The sequence below is a fragment of the Onychostoma macrolepis genome, chromosome 05 (assembly GCF_012432095.1).
Source record: "Onychostoma macrolepis isolate SWU-2019 chromosome 05, ASM1243209v1, whole genome shotgun sequence".
In the NCBI taxonomy this organism is placed as follows: Eukaryota; Metazoa; Chordata; class Actinopteri; order Cypriniformes; family Cyprinidae; genus Onychostoma; species Onychostoma macrolepis.
The window spans coordinates 16,921,780-16,940,259 of record NC_081159.1 but is presented as its reverse complement, the minus strand read 5'-3'; the positions used below and the strand labels follow the sequence as shown (position 1 = coordinate 16,940,259).

The following is an 18,480-nucleotide window of genomic DNA, read 5'->3' as shown; positions in this document are numbered from 1 at the left end:
TGATTTCTAAGTGGGAGAACTTGCAAAATAGCAGGGTGTTCAAATACTTATTTTCCTCACTGTATATATATACACATATATACATATACACACACACACACACACTATGGGACTCAGATGTGCAACTATTTTGTGGGGTTTCCTAATTTGATAAATTTTTACATAAATTATATGATCAAATTACAATCCGAGTTGAGAAAATTTAAAACAATTTCAGAGTATTGGTATTTGGAACATCCTCCTTTATGGGGAAATCTTTTGTACAGTTTACAATAAATGGCACTAATTTACTTACATTTGATTAGCAACCTAAAAATAGTGTGGAATTTTACAAATCTATTCCTCTTTTTGTGTCATAACACTACAAAATCATAAAGCTTAATTTGTAGGCTTAAAATGGTCACATTCACTCGGATTTTCAATGGGGACTTCTGAAGAGCACTGTGCATTGGAGAAGGATGCAACAGTCTGAAAACACGCACCATCTCTAGACGTGTGTATGATCAGTTGTGATCACATCTGATCTCCACAGTAGAAAATAACTGACCTCAATCTGTGCTAACAAGCCTGCTCAAGAGTCTCGCAGTGACAGAGGGCAGAGCATTGTACTGCACGCACTCTGCTTTATTCCTGTGTGGGTGTAGGAGATAGAATTTACTCAGCTACTAAATAAAAGGTACATAAAAGCAGCATCTCAAGAAGGCGTGTGTTAACCAGGGTTCGCAGCCCTGTATGTCTGCTCAACCCCAAAAAACACTGCCTTGGAAGTCATAGAACTTATAGCCATATTTTAACATCCAAAATGCAAATCTTCCAAAATGCAAACCTAATATGTAACATCAAAGCAGAGATAGGTTTGTATGTGCACAGGTATATGTACTGATCTAACGCCAAGACTTCACCTTCTTAGCCTTGAGTCCAGATGCTCAGGGCTCAAGGAGTTTTACATGCTTGCATCAGCAAAACAGATTTATCTAAATGGATGCTACTGTTACTGTGTAGATAATGACAGTGGGGTCTGAAACTTGCCTCCAAATGTAGATATAAAATAATAATAATAATAATAATAATATTAAAGGGTTAGTTCATCCAAAAATGAAAATTGTGTCATTAATTACTCACCCTCAAATCGTTCCAAACCTGTAAGGCCTTCGTTGTGGTATTCTCATTAATGGCAGAACTCGGGGGAGAAGAATTGTTGAATAACGTAGTTATTTTTGTTTTCTTTGCACACAAAAAGAATTCTTGTAACTTCACAAAATTATGGTTGAACCACTGATGGACATGGACTATTTTTAGCGATGTCCTTACTTCGTTTCTGGGCCTGGGAACATTTCAGTTACATTGTTGTCTATGGAGGGTCAAAAATTTATGGATTTCATCAAAAATGTTTTAATTTGTGTTCCGAAAATGAACAAAGGTATTACGGATTTTGAACGACACGAAAGGTCAGTAATTAAATGACAGAATTTTCATTTTTGGGTGAACTATCCCTTTTGGAATGATAATGTTGTGTTTGTTTATATATATATATATATAGATAGAGCACATCTCTTAAACTCATGGGCACTTAACGTGGTCAGCATTTTCTTCATTTCAGCTTTAAGACAAACCATTAATTTTCAGAGTACACACATAATGGTTCAAAGATAGACACTTTTAATGTACTAACACTGGACAGCCTCTAGTGACTACAAAGCACTCTGGAATTAAATGGCTATTTTAACCTCTTAACTGTCACCGTCCCCTCTGTGGGACGCCTACGTTTACTTCACTATTTTACAATTAAATCCTAATCTAATCATGACAAACTATATATCGTTGGAAAGGTCTAAGACTCCTAAATAGGTATTTTTTGTTAAAAAAAATATGTAGGAAAAGTAATAGATTAATTTATGACAAGAGTGGACCTGAAAAATTTACATCATAACAGGAGTTCTGACCTTTGTCACAGAAAGTCTTCTTAGTTGCCTTTTTCTCTATTACGTATTAGAAATCATAAGGAATTATATATCAGTTGAAAACTTAAAATCTCAAAATTCATCCTTTGAAACCCATTTTAAAATCAGACATTGCATTACCATGGAAATCAAAATCACGTTGCAAAATGTTTTCATTCATGAATTATACAAATTTAAATTTTGATAGTGCACTATAATGTCTACGTTCAAAACTGTGAGTGACAGTTAAGGACTTGTTGCCTTTGCCCACATTACTAGACTGAATGATGCATATATTGTTATTCCAAATTTATTAAACTGATTGTTCCAGTTGTAGCTTCTGACTGGTCAATACAGCATTCTAGCAGTGTAAAATATAGGATATGTGGTAGGATGTGTGCAAACTATGTCAGAATTATCAATATTATTACCTAATTATGAAAGGACAATTCAGTGAGTTTTAACTTACATAAGTATTTACGTGCTCACAGAACTTATTTACATTTGATCAAATTCAATTACAGTAATTCTGATGTTAGAAAGTAAAAAAAGAACTATTTGAAATAGAAATCTCGGTAATATCACTAAATGTTTTTACTGTCACTTCTGAATACATTTTTTTCCTCACTGAACAAAAAAGTATAATTTTCTTAAAATCAATCAATCAATCAATCAATCAATCAGTCAATCTTACTGACCACAAACTTTTGAAAGTTTATTATTGCAGTAACCATTTAATAAGGCTGTGCTGTACAGTGGACATTAGCGCATCATCTGCCTGTGACTATATTCCACTGTTGTGAAAACACCTATAAGTTTTATGAAAATAAAGAGTCCAATTTGGATCCAAGATTTGTAATTACTTTACGTTGATTAAACACTCATCCAAATTAAGATATTATATGAAACAATCTTCAACAAAACATTAAACCAAACATCCAGACAAATAGCAATCCAACTAAATCAACGATAAATATAAAAAATAAAAATAAAAAGTCTGATGAGCACACTTTCATGATGTAAATTCCTTTTACATCATGCCAAGCAGAGTAACCTCGCTGTGGAGGTATGTTGCAACACACATATATCACCAAACCTCAATTGTACTGCCAAGGGCTTGGATGATGAAGCTTTGAACTAGGCCTACACTACAGTTTTAGACAATGAGTCAGCAACATGCATCATCTCACAGCTCCACTTAGAGGGACAAAGACAGAGAAACACGAGATAATGCGAGACTGATGAGAAGAAACATTAGGGAGGAGAGAAAGGACATCAGAAAGTGTGTGTGTGTGTGTCTTACTTCACAAGTATTATAGTCCTCTGAGTCCAGCAGTAAACAGAGTTTAGGTAGAAGCTCCGGCCAGTTCTGTAACTCCCCTTTAGAGGCTATAGTTGTGATCAGAATACCTGAGGAACACAAACATATGCACAATAATGCACCATTCAGATCAGCCTATACTGCAGTTCACATGACCAACTGCCAGAAAAAAACATTTACACAAAAATCAAGCTGTTATGCAAATTTGATATATTCTATCACGGGGCTATTCAATTAGCTTCATTTGAGGGCCAGATTATCGCATTGAAAATTTGAAGGGGGCCAAAGGGGTAGGGGCCATCCCAATCTCTTTCTATGAAATTAGAAATTAAATTTAAATGCATATTCAGCAGTAAAATTAAATAATATTACAAACAGTGACATCTTTAAAAAGTTAACATTAGTGCTGTCTGTCAGTCAATTAAAAATAAATAAATAATCCTCCTCCAAATTAATATAGTGACGACATAAAGATGGCATATTTTAAATGCGTTTAATAGCATCTTTCTGTTACTGAGGTCTCTATTAAATCAATTTTTCCCTCAATTTTAGCCATTATTTTCAACATTTAAATTTAATTTGAAAAATATTACTTTTAATTTAAATGGACTTGAAAAAATGTTAAACTACAAATTGTATGCATAAGCTATATTGATTAATCTTTATTCAAGCTACAAAAGTTAATCAGCAAGCAGAGCAGTCAAGTGGTCAGTCACTTTAAAAGCAGTGCTGTCTCTTTAAATCATGAGGCACATGACCGTGGATACATATCCGAGCAGACTTTATAGGCTACTTTCTTTGATAATAATCTTCATCCAGTGTCGGCGCTTGTCAGAAGTTATGACCGATAACGCTGTCTTTAAAACCTTTTGTAGTTATTTGCGTCTCTTCCTTTTCTTTTTCAGCTGGCCCAGGCCAGTGTTGCCACCTTGTGGACGAACTAATTAGTGCAAAATCAATTCAAGGCATATGTGCGACCTGCATGCTCTTCCTCGGGCTGGATGAAGATGCTTGGTGGGCGCCAATTGAATAGCCCTGTTCTATCAAAACATCATAATATATGGACAATCTATACTGTTTTTTTACTATATTCATCACTGTGTGGGAAAATATTAATTAAAAAGAAATAAATACAAATTTCAAACCAAATAAACAAAAAGAGGAACGATATATATTATACTGTGTTTTGTGAGATGCCTAGTAACCACAGAAACAGAGCACTGCATTCCTCATTAGAGTCTAATCACAATAGCCTAATTTAAAAAACACACTGTGTATTCTCAAACATAACGTCAATAAATGATCTTACATCGAAAGCATCAACACAAAGCCAGACACAGACCCCAAAGGCATAATATTGTTTATTGTGATGGCAAAAGCTGTGGCTCAGAGCCAGACATAAAATGCTTTGTCGGTCCATACTCACCCACTGTGGCTCTAATGAGTGGTGAGGAGTCTCCAATGTTTTGCAGGCACTCATTTTTGATGAAGTCAGACACACCGTTTGGGAAGTTCTGGTAATGGGCCTTAACGTTGTTCTTCAAAATGAGACCACTGAGAGACCGAGTGGGCTCATCTATGAGAAAGGAAGGATGAAAAGCTTTACTTTCAGACTGGGTAGAAAATACAGCCCTGGGCACAAGACACAGCATTAAAGGAAAGAAAGAAAGAATCAACCAACCACAGCGATAAACAGAAATGGCTATACTGCAAATACTACTAGACTACAAATACAAAAGTATTTAAAATGCCACACATATATAAAAATATGATAAAATGATGTAATATGACAACAATCTCATCAATTCCAAAAAAAAAGTGTTGCCTTAAAAATAGCTTGAAAATAAAATACAAATAATAAAAAAAAATAATAAATCTACAGCCTACACAGGGGGAAAAAAATAAAAAATACTTTTGAGCCTTGAACAGGTTAATGGATGCTTAATAAGGAACCATCTGTTTTTCTAATATAATTCTACCATAAATAATATGATTATATAATATAATACAATATTTGACACCAATAAAATATGTTGTTTTAACAAACAAACAAATAAGCAAAACAAAACTGCAGCCCACACATGGGAATGAAAATCTTACTGTTGAGCCCTAAACTAATTTGATGGGTGCTTCATAAAGAACATTCTGTTTTTAAATAAATCTATTTCTAATATGATATAATATAATACAATACAATAATTATTTGCTTAAAATAAATAAATCTACAGCCCACACTGGAAAATTATTTTTATTGTTGAGCTCTGAACTGGTTTGGTGGATGCTTAATAAAGAACCTTCTGTCTTTAAATGGACCTCAGGCTAATTCAGGGAAAAAGAGAGAGAAACATTGGTAGATGAACTAGTGATGTTTCTAAACATGTTCTGTGACCTGGGGCTTGACAGAGGACACAGATTCAAAAGGTCAGTGCAGCTAAGCTCCCAGTGCACTTGACAGATTACCGCTGACCTGAAGTCACAGCATCTATACAGCCACTGGCTTCAGAAAACACGACTGAGACTAAACACTACCTTCTGCTCGCCTCAACTCCTTCCCCTCATATCTAATCCATTTTTTTCTAGTAATTGGAATATAAGATCATCTCTTAATATACTACACAAAACTGTCATGGCAAACCTCAAACTGCAACGAACCACAATGCAGACAGACATTATGCATTTCCTGCACCTACTTGCACTGCCTCCCATCACACAGTGTGTCTACATACAAATTAAAGGGTTATATTCACTGACGCTATCACAAACTTAAAGTTTTTAAATTAAAGAGACCCCCAGATATCCCTAATGAACAAATCACATAACCATAATGAACCTGAATAGTTCACATCTCAAATTAAAATAATCAATTTATGACAACATGCGCACCTTACCTTCTGTCTTTAACTTTGTGAGCACAAATATCAGGTAGTTGTTGAAGTCCGGGTATTGATTGAGCTGCTCAAGTTTCTGTGGTGCACATTAAGAAAAGGCATACAGACCAGAGATAGAGGGTAGTGCAAACAGCAGGGGAAATGTGCATCTGCGCACGTACTTAACGCTTGATGTTTACAGTAGATTGATGATTACATCAATGAACTCATGAATATATGAGCCATTCAGGTCTCATTCGCCAAAGGTATAATACACAAATGATGTGTGAATATAATTTAACATCCAGTAAAGTAAATATGAAAATGGTTTTATTGGATTGGAAATAAAATACACTTCGAACATAAGGTAATTCACTGCACTATTAACTAAAAACTACACAAACATCAATATTGCAGCCTAAATCTAGAACAAAATGAAAAAATAATTCAATAAATCTGCTTGTGAAAGCATTGTGTAGAAAGTGCACAGAATAACTAACTCGCTCAGGGCCACAGAAACACAGTCTTACGAAAAAAACAAGAGGTACATTGAGTCACTGAGGAGTAAGTGAATGATTTACTTGCAAATAAAATACAAATATAAAGGAGATGAAAAAAAAAATTATTTAATAACAAGCAGTCTCATTCCGAAGATATTTTTAAGCACATTATTCACATTTTCTTAAAAGAGTTTAAGTATTTTATTGTTGGAGATGTTACTTTTAGTAGCCACTGGCACATCTTAACCCACATCTATGGTTTATCTTCATTTATGCTCTACAAAAGAAAGAAAGGCATACTGGTTTGGAACTAGCTAATCTTTAGGCAAATAAATTACTGGTAATTCAACAAACTATATACATAGGCTATACCTTACATGTTGTAACATTTATTTCAATTGAAATTTAGACAAAGTAATTTAACATGTTAGGTGCTCCTTTCAGGGGCAGCTGTATATGATGGACGAAAACAATGCATAATTTGCTAGATTAAGGGGGCGTCATACCCACTGACACATCTTACTCTCCCCTTATAAAGACTGAAACACAGCGAATGTCCGATGTCTTTGTCTGAGCTGCATCTGATTATGTGCCAGAAACACCATGATAACAATACTCGGACATCCGTCTAATCATAATCTGCGTCTCATAACATAGTGAGCAACCTACCTAGACAACATTTCAGTATGAAGTGTTTCAAACGCGCCTGCAATGCCCAGAAATTCTGTCTAGTCTAGATTTTGCACACAAGCATAACGTTCAGTAGATCAGATGATTGCTTATAAATAATCTCAGAGGCTGTGTTTGCTGTAGGCAGTTGACACACAACAGCTGGACCAGCCATCTGATCAAAAGCTTAAAGCGATAGTTCACCCAAAAAGCTAAATTCTGTCATCATTTACTCACTCTCATATCGTCCCAAACCCGTATCACGTTCTTTCTCATGTGGATATTTTGAAGAATGATGTCAACCACACGGTAACGCATTGAGTCCAATTGACATCCATTGTACGGACACTGTATGATGTTTCTCAAGATATCTTAATTTATGTCTTAACGAAGTCATACAGGTTTGGAATAACGTGAGGGTGAGTAAATAAGGACAGATGTTCGTTTTTGGGTGAAACACTCACCGAATGACAGACAGCGATACCGTACAGACACCAGCCTAATCTAAATTACAGATAAAATATAAACAAACCGCCCCTAACTGACCCAGTGTGTTTCAGATCTTAAGTAGTAACGTTTGATCTAATCAGGCCAACTCCTCCTCAAACTCCGCCATCCCCTTGTTCACTGCCCTTCAGCTCTCTAGTTGAACAAACAGCGAGGTAAAGGATACTTGTTGGACGGATCGTTGCGTGGATGTGTCGGGGGACTGTGATTCCTTGAGCAGCTGTAAGATCTGCTGAAGTCCCTGCTCGTCGGGTTTCCACTGGCACTCCATCTTGTGTGGCTGGAGCCTCTCTCTCTCTCTGTAGGCGCACAGATCTACACCCTTTCACATCAAATAACGGCCTCCACCTTGACCTTCAGCTTCAAGACCGGCTGTTATCGAGCGAAAGATGAGGAAGACGCCTCCGCGAGAGTTTACTGTGGACAGACCCGTGCGATAATGAGCGTTTCGCGGGCGTTGTGTTGCTGGTGACGCTAGGCTAGCTTACATACATGGACTTGGTCTGGTCCGGATCACCGCACATCGACAGCGATAAGCCTCTGTGCTGCACTGCCCGCCGGTCCTAGCGCCTGTCTGATCGCTGGATGGATGGAGGGACTTCACCCTACATGTGACCCCAAAGCAGTGGTGCTTCAAGCCCGGCTAGCTCAGTCGGTAGAGCATGAGACTCTTAATCTCAGGGTCGTGGGTTCGAGCCCCACGTTGGGCGATTACTTTATTTGCGCAATACACAGGTGGCTTTGTTCTGTGAACAATAATTGCAATACAAACAAAATAATGTGCCACTGAATAAAATATGAAAGGGATGGCTCACCCAAAATGAAAATTCACTCATCCCTCACTTAACAATGGTCTGTGGTACATAAAAATATTTCTTTTTCCCTATACAATGGAAATTAAAGGTAACCAAAACTGTTTGCTTAACATGCTTCAAAATATCTTCTTTTGTTTTCATATGTGACCCTGGACCACAAAACCAGTCATAATGGTCTGAATAAATAAGCTTTCCATTGATGTATGGTTTGTTAGGATCGGACAATATTTGGCTGAGATACAACTATTTGAAAATCTGGAATCTGAGGGTGCAAAAAATCTAAATATTGAGAAAATCGCCTTTAAAGTTCTCCAAATGAAGTTTTGATACATTTATGGTAGAAAATTTACAAAATATCTTAATGGAACATGATCTTTATCCTAATGATTTTTTGTATAAAAGAAAAATAGATAATTTTGACCATACAATTGGCTATTGCTAAAAATATACCCGTGCTACTCATGACTGCTTTTGAGGTCCAGGGTCACATATAAGCATTTTGATATCAAATTTCTGGACAGTCAGCATCAACATCAATACTAAGACAGTATTTATTAAAAATAAAATATGTATTTATACATCTCATGCATGGACGACACTTTAACCACATACAAAACACATCAACACTGTTTTTTTTTAGTGTTTATTAACCTTGTAGGTATTGTACGTTGACTACCAGGGTTGACAAATAAATACTCTTATGGAAATTAAGAGGGTTCACCTGACTTCTGCTCTATTCACATTTCTTATATTTCCTCAAAAAGGAATACAAAACTGCATAAGATCTTAAATTAGAAAAACATCACTTTATTAAAGTGATTCAATTCCTTACTTGATTTCAACAACTGAAGGTAACAGTAGCTGGCACAAAACAGGAGGAGGTAGATGATGCCAAAGCCTCAGCTTGAATTGGCTGCATCTTCAGGGTGTGCAGGTCAAGAACACATCTTTTTGTAACACAGCTTTTGTAATATAATGCACTAAATCTGAGAGTCTTGAACTCTCTATGCCGGGTTCACTCTAGCAGTAGTGTGGACTGCAGAGTTCTACGAGTCCTTTGGCTAGTCTTTCTTTCCTGCTCCAATATTCCCAGAGGCCTTCTCCTCCTAGAGGGAGTGTGACACAAGAAATCCTCGATGGTCTGCTTGGTGATCTGGCCGCTCTCTTCTAACCGTCTCACCACCTGCTCAACCCTCCCCTCCCACAGCCCACCAGCACTCTTGTTCTTCAATTCATTAACCTAAGAGAGCAGAAAGGAACAGGGACGGGGAGAGAGACAAGAATGGGAGAGGAAACGGATTAAAACATGCTTCACAATCTGTCCTGGTTTAATCAAATTATTGCTTCTCATACAATACATGTTTGGCTTCTGTATTATAAGCTGAGGGTCTGATGTTCCATATTTATGTTTTTATATAAATTACCTGTCGAGTTTTTGGACAAGAAAACTGTTTTTATTTTATTTTATTTTATATATATATGCTTGAATTTAGCTTAGTAGACAGATATTAAAGTATACTACTGTTCAAAAGTTTGGGATTTTTTTCATCTTCAAAAGTAAGATGTTTTTAAAAGAGGTCTCTTATGCTCACCATGGCTGCATATATTTATGATGCAAAAATACAGTAAAACAGTACTGTTGAATAACATTACAATTTAAAATAACTTATTTTTATACATATTTTAAAATGTAATTTATTACTGTGATGGCAAAGGTGAATTTTCAGCAGTCATTACTCCAGACTTCAGTGTCACATGATCCTACAGAACAGCATTTTTTTTTTAAATAAAAATATTTTGTTACATTATAAATCAATTTAATGCATTTTTGCTGAATAAAAGTATTACTCCATTTAAAAACTAAAAAACATACTGTCCCCAAACCTTTGAATGGTAGTGTAAACTGTGGTGTCTTTACAAAACTAAACTTTTAATTCATTTCATTTTTGAAATGAATGAATTGGACTGTTTAAAATAATTCCATGTGTGTTAGTTAATAGTTTTGCTGTCTTTACCGTTAAATGCAGTAATGATTATGAGGTGTAAACTGTAGGTGTGTCCAAACTTGACTGGTATCTGTATCTTGTATCTGATATCTCACCACTTCCTGAGAGAACTCTGGTTTCTTCACAAACACTGGAGTCTTTGATACTAGGGCTGTTGTGAGGGCAGAGACTGCTTCTTTCATGGACCCTTTCGTAGCCAATATAAGAACCTAAAAACAGAGCAGTTAGCATATGCAAGCTCTTTCAAAGGCTGATTTAGATAAACACACACACACACACACACACACACACACACACACACACTTACCCTTAGGTTCTGGCACAGCTGACTGTCCGTCCTCATTATCTGAGAGTAGAATGCCTGGGCTCTCTCTACATCACTCTACAACATATATCAGGTAAAATGAAAAGTAAGTGATTTACTGTTAATGTTAAATTATATTATTCTGTATATAACATAGCATACTGTTAGTATATCAAAGATGCAACATTGTCTGTGATTCTGTGATAATTACACAATATCTAAATGCCTTTTAACAACTACAATCTGATATTACACCAACCTACTCAATTTAAGGCATTACATACCATACATTTATCCTTTAATTTGAAATTAGATATAGATATTTCAGTCAGCTTACCTGTTTGAGAGCAAGAGCAGCTGCAAAGCAGTAGGCATGTCGTGGAACGAGGCTGCCTTTTGTCTGACCTTCTTCCAACAGGGTCAAACAGATATGATACGACTTTGAGGTGTTCTGCCAATCCCAAGATACAGAAATAGTTTATAAATGATACTTATTAAATTATTTTGTACTTGACATTACGGTGAAAAGCTACTGTCCAAAAAACAAGCCAAAACATTGTACCCGTCTAGAAAGATTGTAGACATTTTATTGTTCTGAAATTAGTTTGTCTTTTCTGGGATTCAAGTAACTCTTTGCTAATTCTTAACGGCTTTAATACAAACTAGCATACAATACGTGCTACTACATTGCCTTTACCAGTTTATAACAAGCTGCAAAGGCTAGCATGAAGGTGTCTTTGTTGAATGGCACTCCTTGTTTTTTCATTTCTCCCACCACCTCCAGGCAACCTGTGAGAACATCATCAGTGACCCACATCACATAGACTGAAACCATGGCAACAGACAGACCATTTTGCATTTTTGCAGTTAAGCAGCATTGGTGAAGTATTTTATCGTGCTGATCAATTCCCTCATGAATCTCAAATAAGCATTTGTCTCACTGGCTTTTCAAATATTTGAAATTTTCAGATGTTTCAGCTCTTCATTTCATACAACTTTTTTGAGCCAACAGCAAGGGCAATGGGAGCACAGTACAAATCACATTGATTGTTTCATACTCCAGCAGAAGAAACTTACTTTTGTAACACTGTTTAGTGAAAAGCATGTCGATAGCAATATTAAAAGATGTAGAGTCTGAAAAGAATCCTTTGAGAGCCTATGCAAAAAAAAGAAGGAAAGACAATGTCAAATCTCACGACAATTCATGTCCATAGTCATGCTGTAAAAAGTGTGTTCTTTTTCCACATACTTGATCTGTCAGAGTTCTGGCTCCCAGCTCCTCTAAACCCAGCTCATAGCATAACCTCATGAAAAGAGGGCCAAACCTGAATTCCCCAAATGCCATGTTACGATTCTCTTCATGGTACCTGGAATGGACAGAAATGAAGAGAGAACACTGTTATAATATATACAAAAACATATCCATATGCAGAAATTACGCAAACATCAAAATAATCTCTAACACAAACAGAATAATTTTAAATATTTTAAAAAAATATTCAGATGAATATTACGCTGAATGCAATTAAATCACTATGAATTTGCTCTTTGGGTAAACATAAACATCTTTATAATGTAAATAGTGTCCATTTCCCTACATAAATGATTGAGGCAGTTTTACCTGTACATGGCATTTCTCGCCATAAAAACATCTTCAGCAGACTGGCATAAATACATAAGTATTTTCAATTCATCCTTTAAAATGAGCTGTTTTTTCTCCATTTTCTGATTTACCGTATCAAAGTAATAACCTGCTGAAAAAAAGTGACATTCAGGGTAAATGAGAAACTGACTGACAGTGTGCACAAGGCAAAGGTGCACTCATAGCCTTTTGTTTATGTTGCTCTGGCCAACAGGACAGTTGCAGACATGTGAGGCATGAATATTGCAATAGCACCATGCATCACCACCAGCCATGATTCATTAATTCCACATGTCAAATTATCTGATAACAGAGATAATGAGATAAATAAAGTAGTAGTCAGCTGGTCATGCGATCTCAGCATTTTGGCTCCTATGAGGCAACCCACTTACATGTAAAATAAAACAGCTTTTGATATGACTGCAGTCTAAATACAATGTGGGTGTTCATGTTTTTAAACATTTTTGATAAGTTCTACTAATTTCTTTTAATGAGACAAATATGACTGATTGCACCTTTAAAGTAATGATATTCAAACACCAGAAAGTGGTACAAAGTTATTTAAATCATGCCAAATGATGCCTGCCTTTTGATCCTGACACTTGGTGGGCAACAGCAAGTTTCCTCTGCTGAAAATCCTGCAGCTTCACCACATCTTCAGACAAGAGATAACGTTTAGCTGAAAAGAGCATTTGTAAAGTCAGTTTCATAGAAATTGTTGGAAAACCCAAATGTTAAACTGTGTCAGAGGGGCTGTCATTTGTTTGACCACCTTCGTCACATTTAAACGCTGCTGAACAAAAAATTTAACTAGCCAATTTGTTTTTTAGCGGGTTATGGGCACTTTTTACCTAATCAGGCTGGGAAATAAATTTAGGGTTAGTTCCAGCAGGACAGTAACACGGGCAGATCATGTAAATAAAAACGAAAATCCAGGTACACACGAAAAGAAGGGGGACAGTGACAAATGATTTAGTCCTCATACATTTTCATCTGCGAGGACAACAGTGTTGTAATCACCTCGAGATATATATATATTCTCTATACTTAGGGGTGTGTGTGTTTTGCTACAATAGCTCTTCTACTTCTTAATGACCCTGGCCTTGACTTTAAGCGCCACTTTCTATAGTATGTTGTCAGCTTGTGGCCAAAGCCAGCCTAAACAAATACCACAGTTGTGCGTATATTACCTCCATGTCGACATTTTAAGCAGTCTGATTTAATGGCTCCTCGAAGCACTGCAGCTCTGGACGAATCGGTCAGTATAATACGGGCGAAGGCATTCAGTCCTCGCAGTGCCATGTCTGTCTGAATTCACACAGAAGTCAATGTACGTTGCTACTGCTGCTTCTTCTTCTTTGGTGTTTATTGGCTGTTGGCAACCTAACTTATTGGTGCATTACCGCCACCAACTGGAATGGAGTATGGATCAGGATATTTGCTTGTATACAGAATAGAAATAAACATAAAAACTAAGCAAAACAAATAAACAAACTGGAAAATAAAACAAAATCAAATAAAACCAATCAAAACGCTATATTCTTCTATAATTTACTTTCTTTCACAAATTTAATAATATCATCATACAACTTACTAGCTGTTTTCCCTAATAGACCTGATAAATTAAAGTCATGTTTTACTTTCTTCAATGATTGAATAAGGTGACGTCTCTCATTGTTATATTTCCAACAATGGAGTAGTACATGCTCAACTGTTTTTGTTGACTACAGTGTATACATTTTCCAATTTTATATACAGGTGCTGGTCATATAATTAGAATATCATCAAAAAGTTGATTTATTTCACTAATTCCATTCAAAAAGTGAAACTTGTATATTATATTCATTCATTACACACAGACTGATATATTTCAAATGTTTATTTCTTTTAATTTTGATGATTAGAGCTTACAGCTCATGAAAGTCAAAAATCAGTATCTCAAAATATTAGAATAATACTTAAGACCAATACAAAGAAAGGATTTTTAGAAATCTTGGCCAACTGAAAAGTATGAAAATGAAAAGTATGAGCATGTACAGCACTCAATACTTAGTTGGGGCTCCTTTTGCCTGAATTACTGCAGCAATGCAGCGTGGCATGGAGTCAATCAGTCTGTGGCACTGCTCAGGTGTTATGAGAGCCCAGGTTGCTCTGATAGTGGCCTTCAGCTCTTCTGCATTGTTGGGTCTGGTGTCTCTCATCTTCCTCTTGACAATACCCCACAGATTCTCTATGGGGTTCAGGTCAGGCGAGTTTGCTGGCCAATCAAGCACAGTAACACTATGGTCATTGAACCAGCTTTTGGTACCTTTAGCAGTGTGGGCAGGTGCCAAGTCCTGCTGGAAAATGAAATCAGCATCTCCATAAAGCTTGTCAACAGAAGGAAGCATGAAGTGCTCTAAAATTTCCTGGTAGATGGCTGCGTTGACTGTGGACTTCAGAAAACACAGTGGACCGACACCAGCAGATGACATGGCATCCCAAATCATCACTGACTGTGGAAACTTCACACTGGACTTCAAGCAACATGGATTCTGTGCCTCTCCACTCTTCCTTCAGACTCTGGGACTTTGATTTCCAAATGAAATGTAAAATTTACTTTCATCTGAAAAGAGGACTTTGGACCACTGAGCAACAGTCCAGTTCTTTTTCTCCACAGCCCAGTTAAGATGCTTCTGACGTTGTCTCTGGTTCAGAAGTGGCTTGGTAGCTCTTTTCCTGAAGACGTCTGAGCGTGGTGACTCTTGATGCACTGACTCCAGCTTCAGTCCACTCTTTGTGAAGCTCTCCCAAGTGTTTGAATACAGTTTGACTGTATTCTCAAGCTTGCGGTCATCCCTGTTGCTTGTGCACCTTTTCCTACCCAAATTCTTCCTTCCAGTCAACTTTGCATTTAATATGCGTTGATACAGCACTCTGTAAACAGCCACACCTTTCAGTAATGACCCTCTGTGACTTACCCTCTTTGTGGAGGGTGTCAATGTTCGTCTTCTGGATCATTGCCAAGTCAGCAGTCTTCCCCATTATTGTGGTTTCAAAGAACAAGAGATACCCAGAATTTATACTGTAGGGATGGTCATTTATTCAAACTCAAATGTAAATATTCTAATATTTTGAGATATTGATTTTTGACTTTCATGAGCTGTAAGTGTCACGAATCCAGTCTGCACTTTCATTCACCCTCCACCAGAGGTCACTCGCTCACCACATGGACTTCACACCATACATAACACTGGACTTCTTTTCCCATCATCCAACGATCACAGCTGTCACCAATCACTCATTGCACTAATCCCAGGGGCGGATCTACCGGGGTGGCACGGGGTGGCAAGTGCCACCCTAAGAAAAAGCTGTGCCACCCCAGAATTATCACAGAATAAAATATAAATGTAAGCAGTGTTTCATGTGCTACTTTTCAGCCGCGGCGATGACCGCGCGCGATGGTTGCACGCGCACGCAGCGCGCCCAGTGTAGTCGGCTTCATTAACAAATGACTCTTAAGAACCGGTTCTTTTTGAGTCAAAAATACAAAGCGCAGCCCATTTGTTCGTGAATCAGATACTGCTTTTCGGTTTATTCAGAAATCCTCTGAGAAATCTAATCCCGTCCGGATGTGTTCTGAGATTCATCCCGTAATTGTTTGGTGATCCGATTCTCTGACCGCTCGCTCCACTTTCATCATGGATATAGAGGCCTTTCTGCCATATCGGACGAAACAATAACATGAGCCGATCACGAAAACTAATAGCAGAGTTAGGTAAGAATCTTGTATTGCAGTTTTCTGTTGTTAATTTAATATAACTGATTTTAGTTGGCCCATTTTCCCAAACCATTAATTCAGTTCTCAAAACAAAGACACATTTCTCAAAAGTTTAACAATGAGATTAGGCAGCAAAACTGATGACACCAATCAGAATCTCTGCATCCTAACAACGGAGAGAGCTGACCGAATAATATACATGGGTTTTATACTTACACATTCAATATAATTACAGTACAGTACCAGTACATGATGGAAATTTCACTCTTCTATATGTACAGTAAACTCTAGCACATGTTGTACACCTTCAAACGTGTGACTGCCAAATTTTATCTGTAACCATCTTTTATGTGTACTGCATGTTTGCAGAACTGAGAAATGACTGCCTAGAGATATAGTCTTGTGTCAGGAGACCGGGAAACTTCTATAGTACTGTACACTGTAATGAAATTTGACCAAATGTGCAGAGGATGCTGAATTTACTTTATTTTATTTTATTTTGTACTGTACTGTATTGTGGTGCATACCAAGTTCATATACAATTCTTTGGTATTTTAACTTTTCTAGTGTTTTTCATCTACTGCAAGATTACTTTCCAGTAGTAAAATGAAAATGATCCGTTCCCAAAAGTTAATTGCTGAATTATTATTATTATCTGTAATTTAATTTATGTTGTATACTGTAATAGACATGATTGAGCTGCAAAATAATTGAATCCTAATAACAGCTTTTTGTTAAGTGTTATTGATCTCATGAGTGTTCACTGGGCAGGAAAGTCATCTGTGTATTTTAATTGTTTGTAAGCATTTAAGAATAGGCTACCTGTAATAACTAGATTGAAAAGTTTGAAAGACAATTTTATGCTGGCTTGTCTTAAAATCTTATTTAAGAAAAATAAATAGTTTGGTCAGTTAGATGTTCTAGATGTTTGCTAAAGTGTTGCTAGTTGGTTGCTAGGATATTCTGGATGGTTGCTAGGCTTTTGCTATGCAGTTGCTGGGGTGTTGCTAGACTATTGATAGTGTTCTGGGTGATTACAGACATTCCCACCTCTGGTAATAACAGAATGTCTTCTTTAATTATACAAGCTCAGAAACATTTATAACCTGTTGAAGTTTTTCATATTGTGTATTGACTTGGTGCCATGATGGATATTGAAATGTTGTTATTTATATTTCATTTTAAACAGTATAGATGATTACTTAATGGTAATGCAATATTTGTGAACATAACTGTGCACGTCAGACAATAAATCCCCAAAATCTTTGCATGCTTTGGTGTTGCCACCCCTCATAGACCCCATGCCACCCCTTTGCCACCCTAAATATTATTTTCTAGATCCGCCCCTGCTAATCACACGCACACCTGATCCCACGCACACACTGATCACACACCTTATATAACCCTGGACTTTGTTTCCCTCGTTGCCGAGTATTGTTTGCGTTTACCGCTCCCCTAGCTGTAGCAACTCTCTGAGCCCTTTGTTAGTTTTCCTAGTTTCCCCTACCTGTCTTGGATTGTGTTTTCCCGTGTTTGATTTCTAGCCCGTGTTCCCTAAATTATTCTCTCTGCCTTGCCCACTGGATACTGTTCGCCGATCATCGACCTTTGCTTGCCCTAGGATTACTCTTTGTCTTGTCCCTGCCATACCTGTTTGCCATTGCTCGACCCTGCCTGTATTTATAAACATGCCTATCAATAAAAGCTTGCACTTGGATCCGAATGTCTCACGTCTCGTCAGCCATGTTACAGAAAGCTCTAATCATCAAAATTAAAAGAAATAAACATTTGAAATATATCAGTCTGTGTGTAATGAATGAATATAATATACAAGTTTCACTTTTTGAATGGAATTAGTGAAATAAATCAACTTTTTGATGATATTCTAATTATATGACCAGCACCTGTAATGTACTGTTAAGTCCAGTATGACCTATTCTCATCCGAGTTATGATACTTCCTTCTCTTCGATTCCTGCTCTCCCTCCTCCCAGTACCAAGTTGTTTTTGTATATTATATAAATGTCTGCCTGTTTCAATACCATCCCAATTTACCAGCCATACTGATTGCGCATATTTCCTGATGTGTGCTTTAGCTTCTGCTTTGCTTAATGGAACTTGTAGATCTACCTGTTTTAATTTTAGAGTTT

General features: G+C 36.9%; 2 protein-coding genes and 1 non-coding gene across 5 annotated transcripts in view; 1 reads left to right on the top strand and 2 right to left on the bottom strand.

The window, feature by feature from the left end:
- Positions 1–8,311, bottom strand: part of tnpo1 (transportin 1) — a 30,608-nt gene extending 22,297 nt beyond the window's left edge. Inside the window, exons 1-4 of one of the 2 annotated variants that reach the window (XR_009271329.1) lie at positions 7,971–8,310; positions 6,150–6,225; positions 4,688–4,837; positions 3,244–3,350 (exon numbers count right to left, since the gene is read on the bottom strand). Coding sequence is in view for 1 of the 2 variants with exons in the window: in XM_058775769.1 (XP_058631752.1) it covers positions 3,244–3,350; positions 4,688–4,837; positions 6,150–6,225; positions 7,971–8,075 (438 nt within the window). In the remaining variant the exon portion in view is untranslated. Of the gene's footprint in view, positions 1–3,243; positions 3,351–4,687; positions 4,838–6,149; positions 6,226–7,970 lie in introns of both variants that reach the window. The other variant, XM_058775769.1, reaches the window with a different exon arrangement.
- A 130-nt stretch (positions 8,312–8,441) lies between these two features.
- On the top strand, positions 8,442–8,514 carry trnak-cuu (transfer RNA lysine (anticodon CUU)). Its single transcript has one exon. It is a non-coding gene; the product is annotated as a tRNA-Lys (tRNA).
- Positions 8,515–9,262: 748 nt separating this feature from the next.
- ptcd2 (pentatricopeptide repeat domain 2) lies at positions 9,263–13,939 on the bottom strand. 2 transcript variants are annotated; one of them, XM_058775771.1, is made up of 10 exons: positions 13,762–13,939; positions 13,158–13,250; positions 12,551–12,683; positions 12,179–12,296; positions 12,007–12,085; positions 11,627–11,718; positions 11,267–11,380; positions 10,933–11,007; positions 10,721–10,834; positions 9,263–9,859 (listed from the first exon to the last, which is right to left on the bottom strand). In XM_058775771.1, the coding sequence occupies exons 1-10, from the start codon at positions 13,871–13,873 to the stop codon at positions 9,635–9,637; spliced, it is 1,155 nt and encodes a 384-aa protein (XP_058631754.1). In that variant the 5' UTR covers positions 13,874–13,939; the 3' UTR covers positions 9,263–9,634. The 2 variants fall into 2 exon arrangements, with proteins under 2 accessions (XP_058631754.1, XP_058631755.1); XM_058775772.1 differs by having other exon boundaries at positions 9,265–9,859; positions 12,551–12,680.
- Between the last annotated feature and the right edge of the window lie 4,541 nt (positions 13,940–18,480).

What these genes read in the sequence shown, in the direction of transcription:
- ptcd2 (XM_058775771.1), bottom strand. Translation starts at nt 13,873, where the DNA reads ATGGCACTGCGAGGACTGAATGCCTTCGCCCGTATTATACTGACCGAT. An exon ending in TTGCAGCTTGTTATAAACTG is followed by an intron (nt 11,381 to 11,626) that starts GTAAAGGCAATG and finishes TGGGATTGGCAG; the next exon opens with AACACCTCAAAGTCGTATCA. An exon ending in AGCTGTGCCAGAACCTAAGG is followed by an intron (nt 10,835 to 10,932) that starts GTAAGTGTGTGT and finishes CTCTGTTTTTAG; the next exon opens with GTTCTTATATTGGCTACGAA.